The 17,840-nt window shown below is 55.6% G+C and overlaps 2 protein-coding genes across 2 annotated transcripts; both read right to left on the reverse strand.

Moving 5' to 3' along the window:
* Positions 1 to 3,120: 3,120 nt before the first annotated feature.
* On the reverse strand, positions 3,121 to 6,052 carry KRT16 (keratin 16). Its single transcript, XM_077853184.1, has 8 exons — positions 5,441 to 6,052; positions 4,895 to 4,977; positions 4,616 to 4,772; positions 4,361 to 4,522; positions 4,144 to 4,269; positions 3,623 to 3,843; positions 3,481 to 3,527; positions 3,121 to 3,376 (listed from the first exon to the last, which is right to left on the reverse strand). The coding sequence occupies exons 1-8, from the start codon at positions 5,972 to 5,974 to the stop codon at positions 3,273 to 3,275; spliced, it is 1,434 nt and encodes a 477-aa protein (XP_077709310.1). The 5' UTR covers positions 5,975 to 6,052; the 3' UTR covers positions 3,121 to 3,272.
* Positions 6,053 to 12,367: 6,315 nt separating this feature from the next.
* On the reverse strand, positions 12,368 to 17,520 carry KRT17 (keratin 17). Its single transcript, XM_077853187.1, has 8 exons — positions 16,951 to 17,520; positions 15,820 to 15,902; positions 15,282 to 15,438; positions 14,497 to 14,658; positions 13,786 to 13,911; positions 13,473 to 13,693; positions 13,351 to 13,376; positions 12,368 to 12,572 (listed from the first exon to the last, which is right to left on the reverse strand). The coding sequence occupies exons 1-8, from the start codon at positions 17,380 to 17,382 to the stop codon at positions 12,478 to 12,480; spliced, it is 1,302 nt and encodes a 433-aa protein (XP_077709313.1). The 5' UTR covers positions 17,383 to 17,520; the 3' UTR covers positions 12,368 to 12,477.
* Positions 17,521 to 17,840: the final 320 nt, after the last annotated feature.

Below are 17,840 nucleotides of genomic sequence, written 5' to 3' on the forward strand. Positions count from 1 at the left end.
ACCACTCCTCCTTTACCTCAGAAGAAACTAGAGGGGTACTCTGGAGAATTTACTCAGAGGGACTAAACCCTGAGGGATGAAGCACAGCTAAGTGTGGGGTAATAAACTGACTTAACTCAGATAATTGAGACTGAGACCCACTCCATCCCCTTCCCCCACATAGCTTCCTAAAACTGGTAGCTTTTTGCAAGCCAAGCAGGAAATTAGAGGCGTTTTTCTTGAGGAAGACCCTACCCAAGAGAAAATGCCTACAGATACTGACATTTGAGATCCTCCAATAAAACAGCATATTCTCCACTAGATTATTCTATAGTGAGCCTCACCAAGGGAAAAGTCCCCCTGCAGTACACACACACTCACATTCCAATCACCTTCTTAGTGACTTACTCTTAAATATTAACTGATGACCAAGAACCACAGACATTGGAGGGAAGCCTCTGGCATAAAGGAAAGAGACAGGACAAACCAGGAAAAAGGTAGCTAAGAGAAAACTGAAATAAAGCCTTAAAAAAAAAAAGTATCCGGAGCTATAGGGTACTGAAAATGTTTTAAAAATTAAATAATTAAATAATAAGGGATCCCTGGGTGGCGCAGCGGTTTGGCGCCTGCCTTTGGCCCAGGGCGCGATCCTGGAGACCCGGGATCAAATCCCACATCAGGCTCCCGGTGCATGGAGCCTGCTTCTCCCTCTGCCTGTGTCTCTGCCTCTCTCTCTGTGTGTGTGTGCCTATCATAAATAAAAAAAAAAATTAAATAATAAGATTAAGTGGTAAAGTTTAGGAAAATCTCAGGACGTCAAAAAAAAGAGAAGTTAGATGAAAAATAGAATGAACTACATAGGAAAAAGAGGAGTTCCAGAGAGAGAGAAAATGGAGGAAATGAGGAAATAAATAGAAAATTTCTTGGAAATTTTCTGAAGAACATGAATTTCTACACTGAAAGATTCTGCCAAGTGCCCAACAGAGCCAACACAGCCACACTGAGGCAGGACAAGTGATACTGCAGCCTGCAGAGAGAAAGAGAAGAGCCTAAAAGCTCTGGGGAAAGGGGTGGGAATCAGATAGCATAAAAGGTCTAGAATCAAAGCAACATTAGACTTCTCAGTAGCAAAACTGGAAGCCAGAAAATAGTGACACAATACCTTCAAAGTGCTGAGGGAAAATTATTTGCACCCTGGAATTGCATACCCAGCCAAACTATCAGTCAAGAATGAGAGTAGACTAATGATGTTTTCAGATATGAAAAGTCTATGAATCCTGTCTCAGGAAACTGCCAGAGGATGTTTTTCACTAAAATGAAGAAAGAAGAAAAAGAAAAGGGGAGACATGGGATCCAGAAAGATGGAAGCAATGCAGAAAGAAGGGATATCCAAGAGGAGAGTAAAGGAAGATTCAGGATGACAGGTGGCACAGATAGCACCAAGAACATGCTGGAGCAGGACAATGGGCTCCAGAGAAATATTCTCAAGAAGATAAAACTAATGGAATACTCAGTGATTTAACATTTTAGGAGATCTATACTTCTGGCATTGAACGAGGGAATACATTTAGGAGAGGTACATAGAAAACCTCAACAAATTCAAAAAGATATTTATTCCCAAGAAATATAATACAGTATAAAATATTTTTGACTATAAAGAATAGTTAAATTGTCATGATGTAAAAGTAACTAGTGAAATATGGATACATTGAGAGGATAGGAAGAAGAAGGGAGGGGTAATACTGTAAAAAAGAGCTGACCCTCCCTCCTCCACAGCAGGAAGTCAAGCAATTAAAAATTAAAATAGAAGGACACCTGGGTGGCTCTGATGGCTGAGCATCTTGGTTTTCAGCTCAAGTCATGATCCCAGTATCATGGGATCAATCCCCGAATTGGGCTCTGGGCTCAGTGTGGAGTCTGTTCGAGATTCACTCTCTCACTCTCCCTCTACCTCTTCCACCCCAAGACGCTCTCATAATTCTCTCTCTCTCTCCCAAAATAAATAATAAAATCTTAAAAAAAAACTAAAATTGAAAAAAACAATTAAGAAATGGTAGTATAAGCCTATGATTTAGAAATAAGGCAAATGCCAAAAGTAACAGCTAAGAGCTGAAAATGGGAGATGGGAAGAGAGGCATGTGACACAGCCTGGGGATAGCTCTTTTTCATAAAAAGGCTGATACATGAATATGATACATGAATAACTTCTGTTAATTAATTTTTTTTAATATAGAAGGCACCCATAGCAAGTGAGAGGTGTGGGACAGGATGGTTGGCTCTTGGGGGCAGAAGAGGGCAGGGTGGGAAAGCACCAAAGCAGGTTGAGACAGAGGGCTGAGCATCAGAGGAGAAAGGGAAAAGTTAACCAGAGGAGTCCTGATTGATGTCCTTGTTCTTGATCTTGACCATATTATTGCTAGAAAGGCCATCAGGCAGAAATGTGAGAAATGAACAGCAAAAGGCCTACCTAGGGGGCTGTACCCAGTTGTAGGGAGAGAGGTAGCAAGTTTGAATGCAGGGGTGGTTGTGTGGAGATAAAGAGGAGGACATGAGAGACAGATGTTTCCTAGGGAACTCCACAGTACTCAGTCCCCTGCCCAAGGGGGATGAGAAAGAAGGGTCTACTAAGGGGTGATGAGGAGCAGGTTTGGAGAAGAAACTTCAGTTCTAACCATGGAGCCCATCCCCGTGGCAGAAAGCTCTCTTTCCCACCATCCAACACAGAACTTGGGCAAGTGTAAGGTGCCAAAGGGTAAAGAGCTCAAGCCTTGGAGTCTTAGGGTTAAAATACCTAAAAAGAGAGAGTGGCATTAAAAAAAAAAGTCATGGTCTTCATAACCAGACAGACCCAGTGTGAACCATTGTCACACCTCTTACTATCTGCATGACTTTATGCAAGTTACTTAACCTCTCTGAAAGGCAGGGTTGTCTCTGTTCCAAAACAGGCCTGACCACACCCTCCTCACAGAGTGGTTGTCGACACAAGGGAGCTCCTTCCCATCCTGTGTCCCACCTCCCACACCCTCACTAGTAGAAGGTTCTTCTAGGAAGACCCTACCAGTGCTTCTGAGACATCCCAGAGGGTCCCTGGGAGACACCTTCAACCCCCTCCCACTAGTTCAAAAACAGAGATCGCACAGGTTTGCATCAACCAGAAAGTCAGCTTTATTAGCCCACCACCAGCGGAGGGGGAGGGGAGACAGCTGGAAACCGCGCTGGGAGAGCAGGGCCGTGGCCCAGGCCTTCAGGAGGTTGGGGCCGGTAGGCGGGCAGGAGGCTCTGGAACAGGCAGCTCAGTGCTTGGAGCTCTGGCCCTGGCTGAAGCTGGAAGAGCCCTGCTCCTTGAGGATGGGCCGAGTCTGGAGGCCAGAGGAGGATGAGGAGGAGGAGGAGAAGACTGTGGGAGAGAGGAGAGGGCATGAGAAGGGCTCTGGAGCTAAGAAGCCTCACAGAGGGAGGGCTGGGGGTCTCTGAGGCACCGAAGAGCCTCAGGAGCCTTACCATTGTGGGAAGAATAGGAATGGCTGGATGCTTGCTGGGAGGAGAGGCTGTGGGGGAGAAAAGGCAGAACAGTTAGATGTGCTGGGAGCAACGGTGGGGCCCCAGGTTCTGTGGGGGCAGGAGGGTAAGAGGGGGCACGCACTGGGCATCCTCGCCCTCCAGCAGGCGGCGGTAGGTGGCGATCTCCTGCTCCAGCCTTGTCTTCACATCCAGCAGCACCTGGTACTCCTGGCTCTGCTGTTCCATCTCACAGCGCAGCTGGGCCAGCTGCTCCTCCACGTTGCCGATCAGCCCCTGGATCTGGGACAGCTGCATGCAGTAGCGGCCTTTGGTCTCCTCCAGGCTGCTCTCCAGGGATGCTTTCTGTGGGTGGGAGAAAGAAAGAGTCAACAGAGGTGGTCGCTATTGTCCCCTCAGACCTCTGGGCATCTTTCCCGAGAGGTACATGGATTTTGACCCCAGCTGGACTACTGATGAGCCAGACAATGTGGAAAAAAGTTATTCTACTGTGCTGGGCCTTAATTTCTGTGTCTATGTAATGGGTATAATGATCCCTCCCATCCTGCTATGGGATAAGAGAGGCAGAACTTATTGCAGCAGGGTTACAGGGCTGTGGCCATTACTGGTGACTTGGGGACTGGGGCTGGGTGGGGTCCTTCGTACCATGCTGAGCTGGGACTGCAGTTCAATCTCCAGGCCCTGGAGCGTCCTCCGGAGCTCAGTCACCTCACTGCGGCCACTCTGCAGCAATTCGCTATTAGAGACCACTTCTTTGTTCAGTTCCTCGGTCTGCGATTGGAAAGAAGAGCAGGTGTGAGGCGTTCCTGAGCTGCTCCCCAGCTGGGAAGTCCTGCAGGAGGGCTGAGGACCTGGGCCCCACCTTGCTCAGGAACCAGGCCTCCGCGTCTCTGCGGTTCTTCTCCGCCATCTGCTCGTACTGGTCACGCATCTCGTTCAGGATGCGGCTCAGATCCACGCCAGGGGCGGCATCCATCTCCACGCTGACGTCCCCACCAGTCTGACCCCGCAGAGCAAGCATCTCCTAGGAAGGGATGGCAGGAGGTGGTCAGCTCAGCGGACCCTTTTCCTGGCCCCTGAACCAGCTTCCCACTGCCAACGCCAGCAGCAACCTCACCTCCTCATGGTTCTTCCTCAGGTAAGCCAGCTCCTCCTTCAGGCCTTCGATCTGCATCTCCAAATCAGTCCTGGACAGGGTCAGCTCATCCAGCACCCGGCGCAGGCCGTTGATGTCGGCTTCCACGCTCTGGCGCAGGGTCAGCTCGTGCTCATACCTGGCAGGACAGAAGTCAAGGCATCAGGTACCATCTGTGAGGCTTCTGAGGGAAGACCAACGACCCCACTGCTTGCCTCCCGCCCTTTACACCACATTCAGCCCACCACCATAGTTGCTCACTTGGTCCTAAAGTCATCAGCTGCCAGCCTGGCATTGTCAATCTGCAGAATGGGCTGAGCATTCTCGATGGTGGCTGTGATGATCTACAGAGAGGGTAGAAGGACAGGCCTGGTTAGTCAAGACAGCTGCTCAAGGGGGAAGAGCAGAGAGGGGAGAAAGGTATCTCCCCAAATGGGAGGGTCACCTGGCTAGCAGGTCAGGCCCTATGCTCCCCCAGCCAGCCTGGGTATCTTTTCCACCCAGATGTGAGGGACGCACCCCAGTCTCCTATCACCCCATCCTCCACCCCAGGCTGAGAGAAGCTGAGGGTACAAAGCACACTTGCAGGGAATAAGAGCCTCAGGGTTCCAGTCCCAGCTCAGAAACCTAGATGCTGAAAAGGGACCCTCTGCCACCAATTCTGAGTTGCCTTTGGCCACTTCCCCAAGGTGGGCTCAATCTTCCTGTTTGTAAAATAAAGATGCTAGAAAGTGGTTCTCTAAGAGCCACTGCAGTCGTGACCTCTCCATTCTCCACCCCCCAGTGCCGCCCACCTGGCCCACACACCTTGTTCCTCAGGTCCTCAATGGTCTTGAAGTAGGGGCTGTAGTCCTTGGCCTCACTGGGCCGCTGCCTCTGGTACCAGTCGCGGATCTTCACCTCCAGCTCAGTGTTGGCCTCCTCCAGGGCGCGTACCTTGTCCAGGTAGGAGGCCAGGCGGTCGTTGAGGTTCTGCATGGTGAGCTTCTCATTGCCAGAGAGGAGGCCGCCATCACCACCACCAAATCCAGCACCAAAGCCAGCACCGAAGCCAGCACCGAAGCCAGCACCAAGGCTACCACCGTATCCTCCACCAAAGCCGCTACCCAGGCCCCCACCAAAGCTGCTGCTGCTGCTGAAGCCGCCGCCATAGCCGCCCCCCAGGCCGCAGGCGCCCCCGGAGGAGTAGCGGGAGGTGGAGACCGACAGGCCCCCGTAGGCACTGGGGGCCCGGCAGGCCCCTCCAGCCAGGACAGAGGACATGCGGCTGGAGCCGCCCCCGATGCCGCAGGAGCCCTTCATGGAGCTGGAGGAGGTGAACTGGCGGCTGCAGGAGGTCATGGTGCCGGGAAGGAGGTGAGCGAGTGAGCAGAGAGGAGAGAAAGGTGCTCAGGAAGGCTGGGAGGATGCTGGGGCTGCTCAACTCCCAGGAACCTTTATATGCACCAGGGCAGGCGGGGCCTCCCATCTGCTGACTTGCGGGCTCCCCTCTGGATTTCATCACGCCAGGTCCCGTCCAACTCCCCACTCCGGATCAGGATTATTCAGCCCGGGGTCGACTCACTTTGCTGGGTGCTGCTTGGAGTTCCCACCCAGCTCTGGGGGTGTGGGGCCGAGAGAAAAACACACAAACGCGAGTCGGTCATGACTCAGGCTGGGCGGCAGGAATCGGGCTCTTGTTCCTGGAGCCTCAGGGGCCAGCGGGGCCTTGGCACCAGCAGCTCTGTGGCGCCTGCGTCCCCAGGCAGTGAGTCAGCCCATGAAGGACTCCCTGCCCCACGGGACAGCCAGCCTGGGGCTGTCTCGGGATGTGCTGTGGGGATCCTACCTGCCCGACTCAGGACAGCAGAGCTGGATTCATGGTCTCGCTCTGCTTTGCTCGCTGCGTGACCCGAGGTCCCTTGCTTCCCCTCTCTGGGCTTCTGATTTCCCTCGGCAAAGTGACAAAGGTTGGACTGGGTGATCTTAGAATCCTTTCTTGTTCTAAAAATCCTCTGATTCTCTTTCCCTAATTGGATCCAATCCCAGCTTCAGAGGCTGCCTTTGAGACCCCAGGTCCTCAGAAGTGTTGTGTACCAGTCAGTCACTCAGGCGTGTACCATTGGGCCAGATAGGTGACAGCTCCCCACGCTGCCCCTTACAAGCTATGTAGCATAGCAGCCAGCCCTTTAGCCCCTCTGGGCCTTGGTTTTCTCATCTGTAAAAGGGGAGGACATGCCACAGAGGAACATGTACACAGGACCCCATTTGTGCCTCTCCAGTGGTGGCTCTGCCCCTCAGCTTCCTCATCCTTCCTCTGCAGCCAGCTGCCCCCTTACCTGCCTCCCCACACCTACCTCTGCACTCTGGCACTTCCCTCCCACAACTTTGCCCTTTCCTCTGTACCCCAACACTCCTGCCTTTTGAGCAGCCCACCCCCAGTGCATATCCCTACCTAATCATGGACACCCACCATAAACTGGGGTGGGAAGGAGTCTCCATCCTGCCACTACTGCCATGTGTGACCTCTGACCCCACCACAGCCCTCTAAGTTCCCACACTGTATCCAGGGCTCTGTTCTCAAGTTTTCTTTCGAGTGTCCCCAGATGCTGGACTGCGCTTGGCAGCTTCATTCATTCAGTCAAGGGGGCGGGGGGGAAGGTGACCTCTCTTGTCACCTGCCATGCTTGGGTATTGGATAGAATGCTGTATGTGTGCCACACAATTCTGTGAGGGCCAATATTCCTGCTACAGGTTCACAGACGGGGGAACTGGTAGGTTAAGTGGGACCCCAGCCAAGCAGCGAGATGAGGCTTGAACCCCTTCCTATCTGCTGGCCCAGTCGGAGCCCTTCCCACCATCCTGAACCACCTTATCCATGTATCACCAACATGCATAATTGTCTTGAATAAACCCTGTGAACTGGGAAGGAGAGAGGGAGAACCAGAGTGAGGGGGTGATTTGCCCAAAGTCACTCAGTTTCAAATTGTGGAGGCAAGACTGGAACCCTGGGCTCAGGCCGTCTCCACTTTCCCATGATGCCTTGCAGGCTGGGACCAGTACGTCTCTTCTCTTCTACCTCCCCACAGTGCCTGAAATGAGCTCTGTCCACAGTGGGCATGACCTGGGCCTGAGGGCTAGAGGGGATCTAAACCCCCAAACAGGAGCTTCCTCGGGGTGCCCTGAGCTGGCCACGGTCCTTGCTGTGAAGTGTCTCTGTGGCCCTGAGAGGAGCCCAGAGAGGGCTTGTCCCAGCCTGAGCACTGCTGGGTGATACTACTGGAACCTAGGGACAGGAAATTCTGTCTCAGCATAACCAGAACTTTATTGCTGCCACATCGCACCCTGTCAGTCACTCAGCTTGTAGGAACAGGGCCCAGAGGTCTGAGCAGAGCTGGCGCCCAACACACACCTTCAGGGCCAGGCTTGGGAGACAGGACCCAATGCTCCCCTCTCCTAACCCCCAAAAATGGGTCCTAGAATCTTGAACAAAACCCCTGCCATCTCTGGTGTCCAGATGGGTCTGGATTTCAGTCCAACTACAGACTGACTCATCAGAACTAAAAATCACATTTGAGGCCGCCAAAGGCCACCAAGCAGAGATAGAGAAAGACTTGTCCCAGGTTGATGAGTACAGAAACAGAGGAGCAGAAACTTGAACCCAGCTCCAGTGCAGTTCCTGAGGTTCACACAGACTCTCCCAGGGGTCTCTGGGAGCTCCTCTTCCCCTGCCTCGGCATGCTCTCCACCTCCCTCCCTTCTGACTGGAGCTCTGCCCCTTGCCATCATTCCTGGAGTCGGAGTGGCCTCACGCACAGGCCCCACACTGATGGCCGCACATCTCTGAGGCTGAGAAGCTACAGGAAGTTGCCGACCAACCCATCCAACCACTCAGGCAATACGGCAGACCAAGCACCCACCACCGTGTGCCCAGCACCCGGTGCATGGGAGGTGGGGAAGATGATGACACAGTCTCTGACCTTGGAACCTACCATTTGATCCCAGAGAGAAAGCTAAGGCCTGGAATATGGCACCACGTGGCAAGAAACCCTGGGGTGCTTGGCCCAAGGAATGCAGCTGGGTGAGCATTACCCGACCCTGAGCCTCAGCAGTAAAGGAGGGAGTAATCAGGAGAGGCTCCAGCTGGGCCTCAGAAGATCTGAACCGACAGAGAAGAGCAGGGGACATTTATTCCATGCCAGCGAGGCAAACCTGCCCAAGGTTGCTGAGAGTTGGGATCGCTAGGTCTGTGGGCACAGGGCACAGAGTCCCACCAAACTGGCATCCCTCCAGGCAGTGGCTTCCTTCCCCCAACCCGGGGCCTCTTTCTTTGGTCCTTCACCCGCCCCATCTCAGGTATGAGGTCATCTCATACCTGAGTTGGCTGGGAAATATTATTGGCATGCCTCAACTTGCAGTGATTCCCCAACCTGACTGATCACCAGGATCTTCATACAGATTCCCGACCTGCTCTGACCCACAGTCTCAGCATAGCCCAGGACAAGCCTGGTCGTAGGGACATTTTATGAGCTCCCAGGAAATTCTGGTGACCAGCCAGGCTGGGAGGCAGGAGGCAGCCTGGGGGAGGAAGGAAAGGTAGGGAGACCCTAAGGAGACTGAAGGGTGAGAGGGGGCTGTTGCAGGGCCCCAGCCCCCAGTGGCAGTCCGAACCACAGGCTTCAGGGCAGGGTAAAGAAAGAGAAGATCCCCGATGGAGCCAGGACAGAGTGGCCTGGGGTCAGGCAAGCAGGAGCTAGATCTGGACTGGACACTCTGATACAAAGAACCAGACAGAGAAGCCCTCGGGGCATACTTATAAACCACCCCAATGCTGTGTGGCCAAGCCACTATGGAGTGCGGGGGGCCTGCAGGGAGGGGGCAGGCTCCCTGGGGATGAACAGGTGTCCCCAGCCCAGGCTCTGGCCCCACTATTGGTCCCAGGCTCTGGGTGAATCTGTGAGTGCCAGATGGCAGGTGGTCCTCTCATTTCACGTGTGTTTCCTGCCCCCTTTCCAAGGGTGGGGACTATCACAGCCCATCATGCTGGTCTGCACCACCCAGGGGCCCTCAGCAGAACCAGATCAAGTTCAGTTAGAGCCTTGTTCTGCGCCTGGTGGCTCCAGTCCCCCTGTTCTCCTCAACCTCCTACCCCCACCCCCACCGCACTGCATAAGGACTGAAGGAGTACTGTCAGCTTCAGCACTGTGCCCACCACCTCTAAACTGGGTCCTGCAGGGTCCCGCCAGGCCAGGGCATGTGTCTCCTCCTTCCCCCCAGGGCCAGTGCAGAAGCGCAGAGTGATGCCGTATCATGGACAGAGGGTTACCGCCGCATGGTCTCCTTATGGAAAGCACTGCCTGGTCACACTTTCAGGGTGTGGGCATGGCAGAGAAAGAGTCACAGGGCCTGGCTACTGCTGGGCCTGGCCTGGGCCTGGAAATCAGGTGTGTGTGTCCATCACATGAGAGCGGGTAAAGCAGTGCCAAGGGCGGTTATAGACCGGTTCCCTGATGGAGGTGAAATATTTTGTGCAGGCTAATGGGTGGATATGGATGAACCGTGGAGTCCCACAGCTGGGTCCCCCAGTCTGGCCACAGGCACACATCCCCAGCAACCTGGGTTGGCTTGGGGTGCCTGGACAAAAAAATTCCAGCCACCAAAATTCCCCTACACCATCCCCAAAGGGACCACAGGTCTCAGCCCCCAGTCACTACACCATCCTGTGGCTCTACCTACCCAGGTGTGGGTTGAGCACTCTTGGAAAGAGTGGGGCTTCCCCTCTCTGGGCCCAGGACCACCCCCTGGGGACTCCCATCCTTAGCAGGCAACCTCTGCCTCTACTGGCCCAGCTCTCCGCACCTGCCTTCTCTCCATCTGGCCTCCTGAGCCACCCACCCACTCACTTTGTGGACAGGACCTTCTTCCTGGGCAGAAGAGCCAAGTCCCAGCTATCTTTGGCCACGCCCATGCTGTGACCCCTCCTCACTAACGCCATCAGTAGGGATGGGCCCCCAGAATCCGCAGAGAGAGAAGGCCCCTGCCTAAGAGCCGGGGGCAGAGCAGGAGGTGAGACTCTCATCTCCTCTTCCCAGCACAACCCAGACAAGGGCTGAGTCACTGTTCCTTGGAACCTCAGTGTCCCTATCCACACAATGGGGCACCTCTTCCCAGGCCCTCCCCACTTCCTGGGACTGTCATTCCGACAAATGAGATCACTCTCTCAATGAGCCATCCTCAACCCAGGGCTGGTTCTTCTGGTTGTAGCTGGAAATGCAGTGGGGCCTGGTGGGTACAGTGCCTCCCCCTGCCCTCCATCCTTTACTGCTGCTCAGGCAGGTGGGAGACGCCAGCTGCTGGCCGAGCGGAGTCCACACTCCCAGGCTGCCCTGAGTGACTGCAGCTGCCTCTGAGACACGGGCTCTGGACTCCAGCCAGCAGTCCCTGCCAAAGGCAAGGAACTCACTGTCCTCATCGCGCCGGGATCAGGGCTGGAAGGACCATCAGCTGGGCTCATCTCCCTCCCCAGTTACTGAAGTCTCTGAGGTCCAGAGCAGGCCTGGGACCTGTCCAAAGTCCCACACCCACCTGGACACCTCATAGACCATGCTCTAACCACCACTAGTCCCGAGCCCTGCACCCCGCCAGGTCTCGCGGCTCTGGCCCATCTGAGGGTCTGATCCCCACCTTCAGTCTCCGGCACCAGGAGGGCCCTGGTCTGATTCCACAACAGAAGCCTGACCTGTCAGTGAATTGGGGTGGGAGCGCCCTTCCTCTCATTAACCCCTTCCACCCACCCTCATTTCCTGAAGAAAACCGGGAAGGCTCGCCCTGCTCTGTGGCTTCCAGATTTACTCAAAGGAAGACTTCCAGGTATTGGGGCTCCTCCTCAACTGGCCCATTGCCTGACACCAGAGTGAAAAGGGCTGGGGCCCAGAGGGTCCTGGGAGTGGCTAGGGCAGGACTGCTCCTCCCACCTTCCCCTCTCCCAGGCTACCAGGGAGGCGGTGCTTCTCCCTGCCCTACCCTGGCACAGCCCCCTTTCCACCCCATCCTGAACAACGGGCTGACCATTTGAGGAAATATCCCTGAGGTAAGTCCCACCCTTTCTCCCACACCTGCCGAGGCCCACAGCCTTCTCTAGAAGCAGAGTCTGCAACCCATAGTCCTGGGGTGAGGAAATAGAAGTACCCCTGGAAGCCCCCAAATTCCCTTGGGGGGATTCCTGAGACTCACAAAGGAACTTGAGCCCTAACCACCCAGCCTGCCTCTTCACCTTCCCTATGCTCGTGCCTTTTCCAGGAGGATCCTGACTCCCATCCTTGCCCATCCCCTGCCCCCTCTCAGAGCAATTGACTGGATGTGTCATCCTTTAGGACTCCGGCTCCCACCTGACATCTCCTCGGCCATTTATAGATGAGGAAATGAAGTTCAGCAAGGCAAAGCCACACTGCCCAAGGTAATGGACCTCCTTACCGGGCAAGAAGAGGTCACCCGAGACCTTCCCAGATATGCTGGCCCCACCCTGGTTCTGGTATTGCCTGGACCACTGTCCCAAGGATCACTGACCCTTAGGAGATACAAATGGTTCCCCAAGCTCTGCCCAGACCTACTCTTTACCACGATCCTAGATGACCCTTAACCTCCAAGTCAACAATAGTCTGTGTCCACAGACTCCTCTCCTGCCCTCATTTCCCCCAGTTCACCCATTGCTCGCTAGGGCCCACCTCAGTGGCCATAATCAGGACACATTCCATATCTGAGTCAACAAGCTTTATTGGTCAGGCGGAGGGGTATGGGAAAGGGACCAAAGCCAGGAGCTGAGGCTGCAGGGGAACTCTGAGCGGCTGACCAGGAAGGCAGAGCTCTCAGCGGGTGGTCTGGTGCACCTGCTCCCGGGAGGAGATGACCTTGCCGTCCTGGACTTCTTCCACGATGGTGCGCACCTGGCGGGTGGTCACGGCTGTACGAGACAGACACTTGGAGGTGGGCGGGGGCCAGGAGACCCTGGCTCAGCCCCCAGCCCCCCGGGTGGAACCAGCTGTTTTCTCCGCCACTGCTTGCTGTCCATGCCTCTACTCGCCTCTCAATACCACATCCAGACCTGTGTCCCTCCTGCTCTTGCCACTCCCTCTTCCATCCCATCCCTGTGCTGTTGCACCTGTGTGAATCCAGCCGCCCAGATGGGTGGTATGATCCTGACCCACTGTGTCCCTCTGTGAGGTTGGACACTTCCCAATGGAGTCTGTCTCTGGTCTCCCCCATCACCAGACTGGGATCTCCAAGACAAGAACCAGATCCACATCACCCTCATTAGATTAGATACCCAGGGCCAGGATCTTATCTTCCCCATCAGACCAGGGTCTGGAGGACAAGGAACATGTCCCTTTCTCCCATCAGACTAGAGACCCCAGGGACAGGGCTGCCTTTGTGCATCTGTAGGGTCTCAAGAACAAAGACCATGAGACCACATCCCTAATCTCCCCGTCGGAAGAGAGTCTCCAGAGCTAGGACCACATCTTCCACATCAGATTAGGATCTCTAGGTAAGGACCATCTCTCTGTCCTGCCCCCTCATCTGATTCCCCTAAATATCAACCCCCTGGACCCTAACAGGTCCTTTCCCCCACCCCTGCTAAGGATCAACCATCATTTCCTGGAGCTCCTGGGGATCCTCCCCAACAATATGCAGATGGGTTGCCAGCCCCGTGCACCCCCACCCTCAGCTACCGAGATCCTTACGTTCTTTGGGCTTGTACTGAGTCAGGCTGGGGGGAAAAAAAACAGAGAGGAGATTAGATTTGGGTCTGAGATTTCCACCCCTACCCCAGGTCCACAGCCCTGGCTCCTGACCCCCAACTCACTGGGCGTCCTCGCCCTCCAGCAGGCGGCGGTAGGTGGCGATCTCCTGCTCCAGTCTTGTCTTCACATCCAGCAGGATCTTGTACTCCTGGTTCTGCTGCTCCATCTCGCAGCGCAGTTGGGCCAGCTGCTCCTCCACACTGCCGATCAGCCCCTGGATCTGGGACAGCTGCACGCAGTAGCGGTTCTCTGTCTCAGCCAGGCTACCTTCCAGGGATGCTTTCTGCAGGAAGGCAGGAGGACCAGGGGTCACCAAGGATGCTCAGTGCCCCCTCCAGGGTCCCAGATGTGCCCCAGGCTTAGCAGCTCCCCTACCATGCTGAGCTGGGACTGCAGCTCAATCTCCAAGGCCTGCACAGTGCGCCGGAGTTCGGAAATCTCACTCTTACCGCTCTGTACCAGCTCACTGTTGGTGGCCACCTCGCGGTTCAGCTCCTCTGTCTGCAGACAGGACACAGGACAGTGCAGCATTAGCTTGGGATCTCTTCTCTGAGTCAGATGACCCCCATGGTCTCCATATGCTCGGCCCAAATGGGCATCCCAGTCTCTCCTCACTCCACATAACTCCCCTGGATGTGATCACCTTCCTGACCTCCCCTGGGCCCCTTCCCAAACTTGACTGTAGGAGCAGTGCCTTCTCACCGGCATCCCACTTCCAGAAATGAGAGAAACCTTTGAAATGATGTGAAGCTTTATCTTTAGTCCCTCCAAGTAGAAGGCCCTAAAATAGGCAACTTGAGGACCAGCCAAGATATCAACCAGTCCCCTGCTGCCAGTTCCTGACCTCGTGAAAAGTTGGAAGCTCTTGGGGTCTTTATTCCTGCGGGGGGCTCTCCTCCCACCCCTAGATCCCAACTCTGGCCAAGCTCCTAGCCTATTGATGCAATGGGTGACCCTGGTCCCCTGGGATCCATGTGGCTCACTGAGGATAGAGCACCCCAAGATGCCAGGTACTAGGCATAAGCCAGGACTCGGTCTTTGCTCCCCACCCCCTGGGAGAGGCCTCTGGCCTGCTGCAGCCTCTACCTTGCTGAAGAACCAGTCCTCGGCGTCCTTGCGGTTCTTCTCTGCCATTTTCTCGTACTGGTCACGCATCTCAGACAGGATGCGGCTCAGGTCCACACCGGGGGCTGCATCCATCTCCACGTTGATCTCACCACCCACCTGGCCTCGCAGGGCATTCATCTCCTGTGGGGGGAGAGGGTTGTGGGTGTGGGCACTCGGCCTGTCCTGATCTCTTACTTCCAAACCTTCCCAGGCAAGCTCTCCAGACCCCTCCCAAGGAGCTCTCCTTCATTCTGCCTATCCTCTACCCTCTGCCCCTCCTGCTGACTCTTGTTCATCTGCTCTGTATGGGCTCTGTCCCTACCATCAGACTGGGGGTTCTCTGAGGACAGGTTCTATGTCTCCTCCATGAGACCAAGGGTTCTCCAAAGATAAAATCTAATTTTTAGGCCTGTACCCTTAAAATATCCCCTCTAATTCCCAAATTCCCACATAGGGTCCAGGTTCAAAGGCTTGAGTTGAAGCAAAGAGACCTCCTCACCTATCCCTTGTCCTCATGAGGGAGGCCAGGATGGGCAGAAGAGGCCTCTGCAGACGCTGGGAGGATCCCCAGAAGCAGGTAAGCAAGATGGTACTTGGAGGAGGCTACCTTACATGGGGATCATGGCTCCGCAGACAGGGCAGCCCCATAAGGCAACAGCCCTGGAGCACCTGCTCTGTGCTCTTCCCATGGTCTCAGGCTTGGCAAAGCCCCAGAGTCCTGTGACCCCCTGCAGCCTCTATGACCTGCTGCCCTACCACCTCACCTCCTCATGGTTCTTCCGCAGGTAAGCCAGCTCCTCCTTGAGGTTCTCAATCTGCATCTCCAGGTCAGCTCTGGACAGGGTCAGCTCATCCAGCACCCTGCGCAGGCCGTTGGTGTCAGCCTCCACGCTCACCCGCAGAGCCTGCTCCGTCTCAAACCTGCAAAAGGAACCAGAGACTTAGTCTTGATGCTTGGTGGTGCAGGTCCATGTCCTGGCCAAGGCTCTAAGAGCTTGTGAGGGTTGATAGGGGCAGAGGGGTGGAGTGGAACCAAACTGTAGCCCCAGGGCCATAGGACCATGTAAGGCAAAGCCCCACCACCACTCTTGGCTTCCTGCTTCTCTCTCTTATGCCCCCTGCCTCTCTCTCCTCCTTCTCCCTGCCTAAGCCCAGTGACCTTCAGAATTTACTGCATTTGCCACATCTGTGACTAAGAGGTGGACTCCTCCACCCCCAGCTCCTGACCCTTCCCACAGCAACTGTGGTCCTAGTGTGAGGAGGGGTGCCCCAGTTCCCCCCAGCCCACTGGCTAGGGCTCACTTGGTACGGAAGTCATCAGCAGCCAGGCGGGCATTGTCGATCTGCAGCAGGATATTGGCATTGTCCACAGTGGCCGTGAGGATCTGGGGAGAACAGGAGAGTGGTAAGGTCATTGGTGGGGAGGAGCTCAGCCGGGACCAGGGTTATGAGATGGATCTTCTTGCCCGGAGGCCAGGATGTGGCTGCCTTCTCCAGGAAGGCTTCTTTCCTGCCCAGCCTCTCACCTTTACTGGGCAGCAATTATTGGCAGAGGCGGGGCCAGCAGGAGTCTGATAGGCGAAAACTTGCCTCTCCTCCTCCCGGACCCTGCCTCCCCCCACATGGACCCCCTTGCTGGGGTTTGCCCTCAATCAGAACAGGTGGACAGACGGGAGTGCCCAACGAGGGAGACAAGAATGGTCCCTGGGGCAGTAGATGTCCCAGAATCCCAAAAAGTGGAGGAGAGGTAAACAATCCCCTCATTTTACAGTTGGGGAGATGGTGCCTAAGAGGCTCCCTCAGAAGGGGCCCTACAAGACCCCTCACCAAAGAAGAGTTCCAAATCAGAAGTCATGACCCTGGCTAGGCCTCAACCCCAGACTCCAGCAGGCAGCTCTGCCCTTAGAGGTTTGCTGAGTCCTATTCTTGAGGGGGGCAGTGGGAGGGATGGGGAAGCCAGAAAAATCACCAAATAAGGCACACAGAGGAATTTCCGAGGTCCCGCCCCCTCTCTCCACCTCCTCCTCCAGCAGGTGCCATCAGGAACTCACTAGCTGCCTTCACCCCACCATGGCCCAAAATACCCCCCTTGCTTCAAGAAGAGAAGTACCCACGTATCCAGCAGCCCCCGGAGCCCAGACTCTACATGCATCCACGCATCTTATCCAATTACCTGAGGTGGTGGCAGTAAGCCCCACAATGGGGAAACCAAGGCTCAAAGCAGTTCCACGAGGCCTGCTTTTCCCTGGTCCAGCTGCTGCCCCTCAAAGGGGAACATGCCACACAGTGGCTCCAAGGTGGGCTCCCTGAGACCAAGGCTCCCTGAGACCCTGTGACAGCCATCCAGGCTGACTCTGGGCCACAGTCAAGGGGAGGAGATGGAGAAGGAAAAGTCATACGCCCTACAGGCCTTGCCCCACCAGCAGGCCCTACCTTGTTCTTCAGGTCCTCAATAGTCTGGTAGTAGTGGCTGTAGTCGCGGGCAGGCCCCGGGGCCTGCTTCTGGTACCAGTCGCGGATCTTCACCTCCAGCTCGGTATTGGCCTCCTCCAGGGCGCGCACCTTGTCCAGGTAGGAGGCCAGGCGGTCATTGAGGTTCTGCATGGTGGCCTTCTCCCCGCCCGCCAGCAGCCCATCAACACCTCCAAAGCTGCCACCGTAAGCACTGCCAGAGCCGAAGTTGTAGCAGCTAGAATAGCCACTGCCCCCCAGGACACTGCCCAGGCCCCCAGCAGACCCCAGCCTGCAGGAGCCGGCACCCAGGCTGCCAGACAGCCGGCAGGAGGTGCGGGACGAGCCGCCCCCCAGCCCCGAGGAGCCCTTGATGGAGCTGGAGGAGGTGAACTGGCGGATAGTGGTGGTCATGGTGGCAGCAGCGGGCAGCAGGCAGGCACAGAGCGAGAGGGCTGGTGAGGAGGGAGACCCAAGGTGCGTGCTGCTGCCGGGGCTCGCCCGCGTCCTTTATAGGCCGCCAAGTGGGCGTAGCGATTACAACAGGATCGCTCCTCTGTTTCCATTCCCCTGAGCTTTCATCACTGCTGGCCGCCAGCCAGCTCCCAGGTGGCTGTGGGCCCCCTCCCCTCCCACCATCGGGGCTGTGCCTCCCTTCTCCGAACCCTCGTGCTGGGTGTCTGCAGACGCATGTGCGTGTCTCTGGTCTCAAGCCTGTCATCTGTGATTCAGGCAGGCCCTCCAGCTATGCTTTCCCATGACCTAATACGGAGAAGAGGAGAGATAGGACGTCACCGTCACCAGGCCCTCCCAGGCAGCTGCCACCCCAGCTCAGCCCACCTGGCCCCTGTGTCTGGTGGGGAAACTGGTTG

The sequence above is a fragment of the Canis aureus genome, chromosome 16 (assembly GCF_053574225.1).
Source record: "Canis aureus isolate CA01 chromosome 16, VMU_Caureus_v.1.0, whole genome shotgun sequence".
In the NCBI taxonomy this organism is placed as follows: domain Eukaryota; kingdom Metazoa; phylum Chordata; class Mammalia; order Carnivora; family Canidae; genus Canis; species Canis aureus.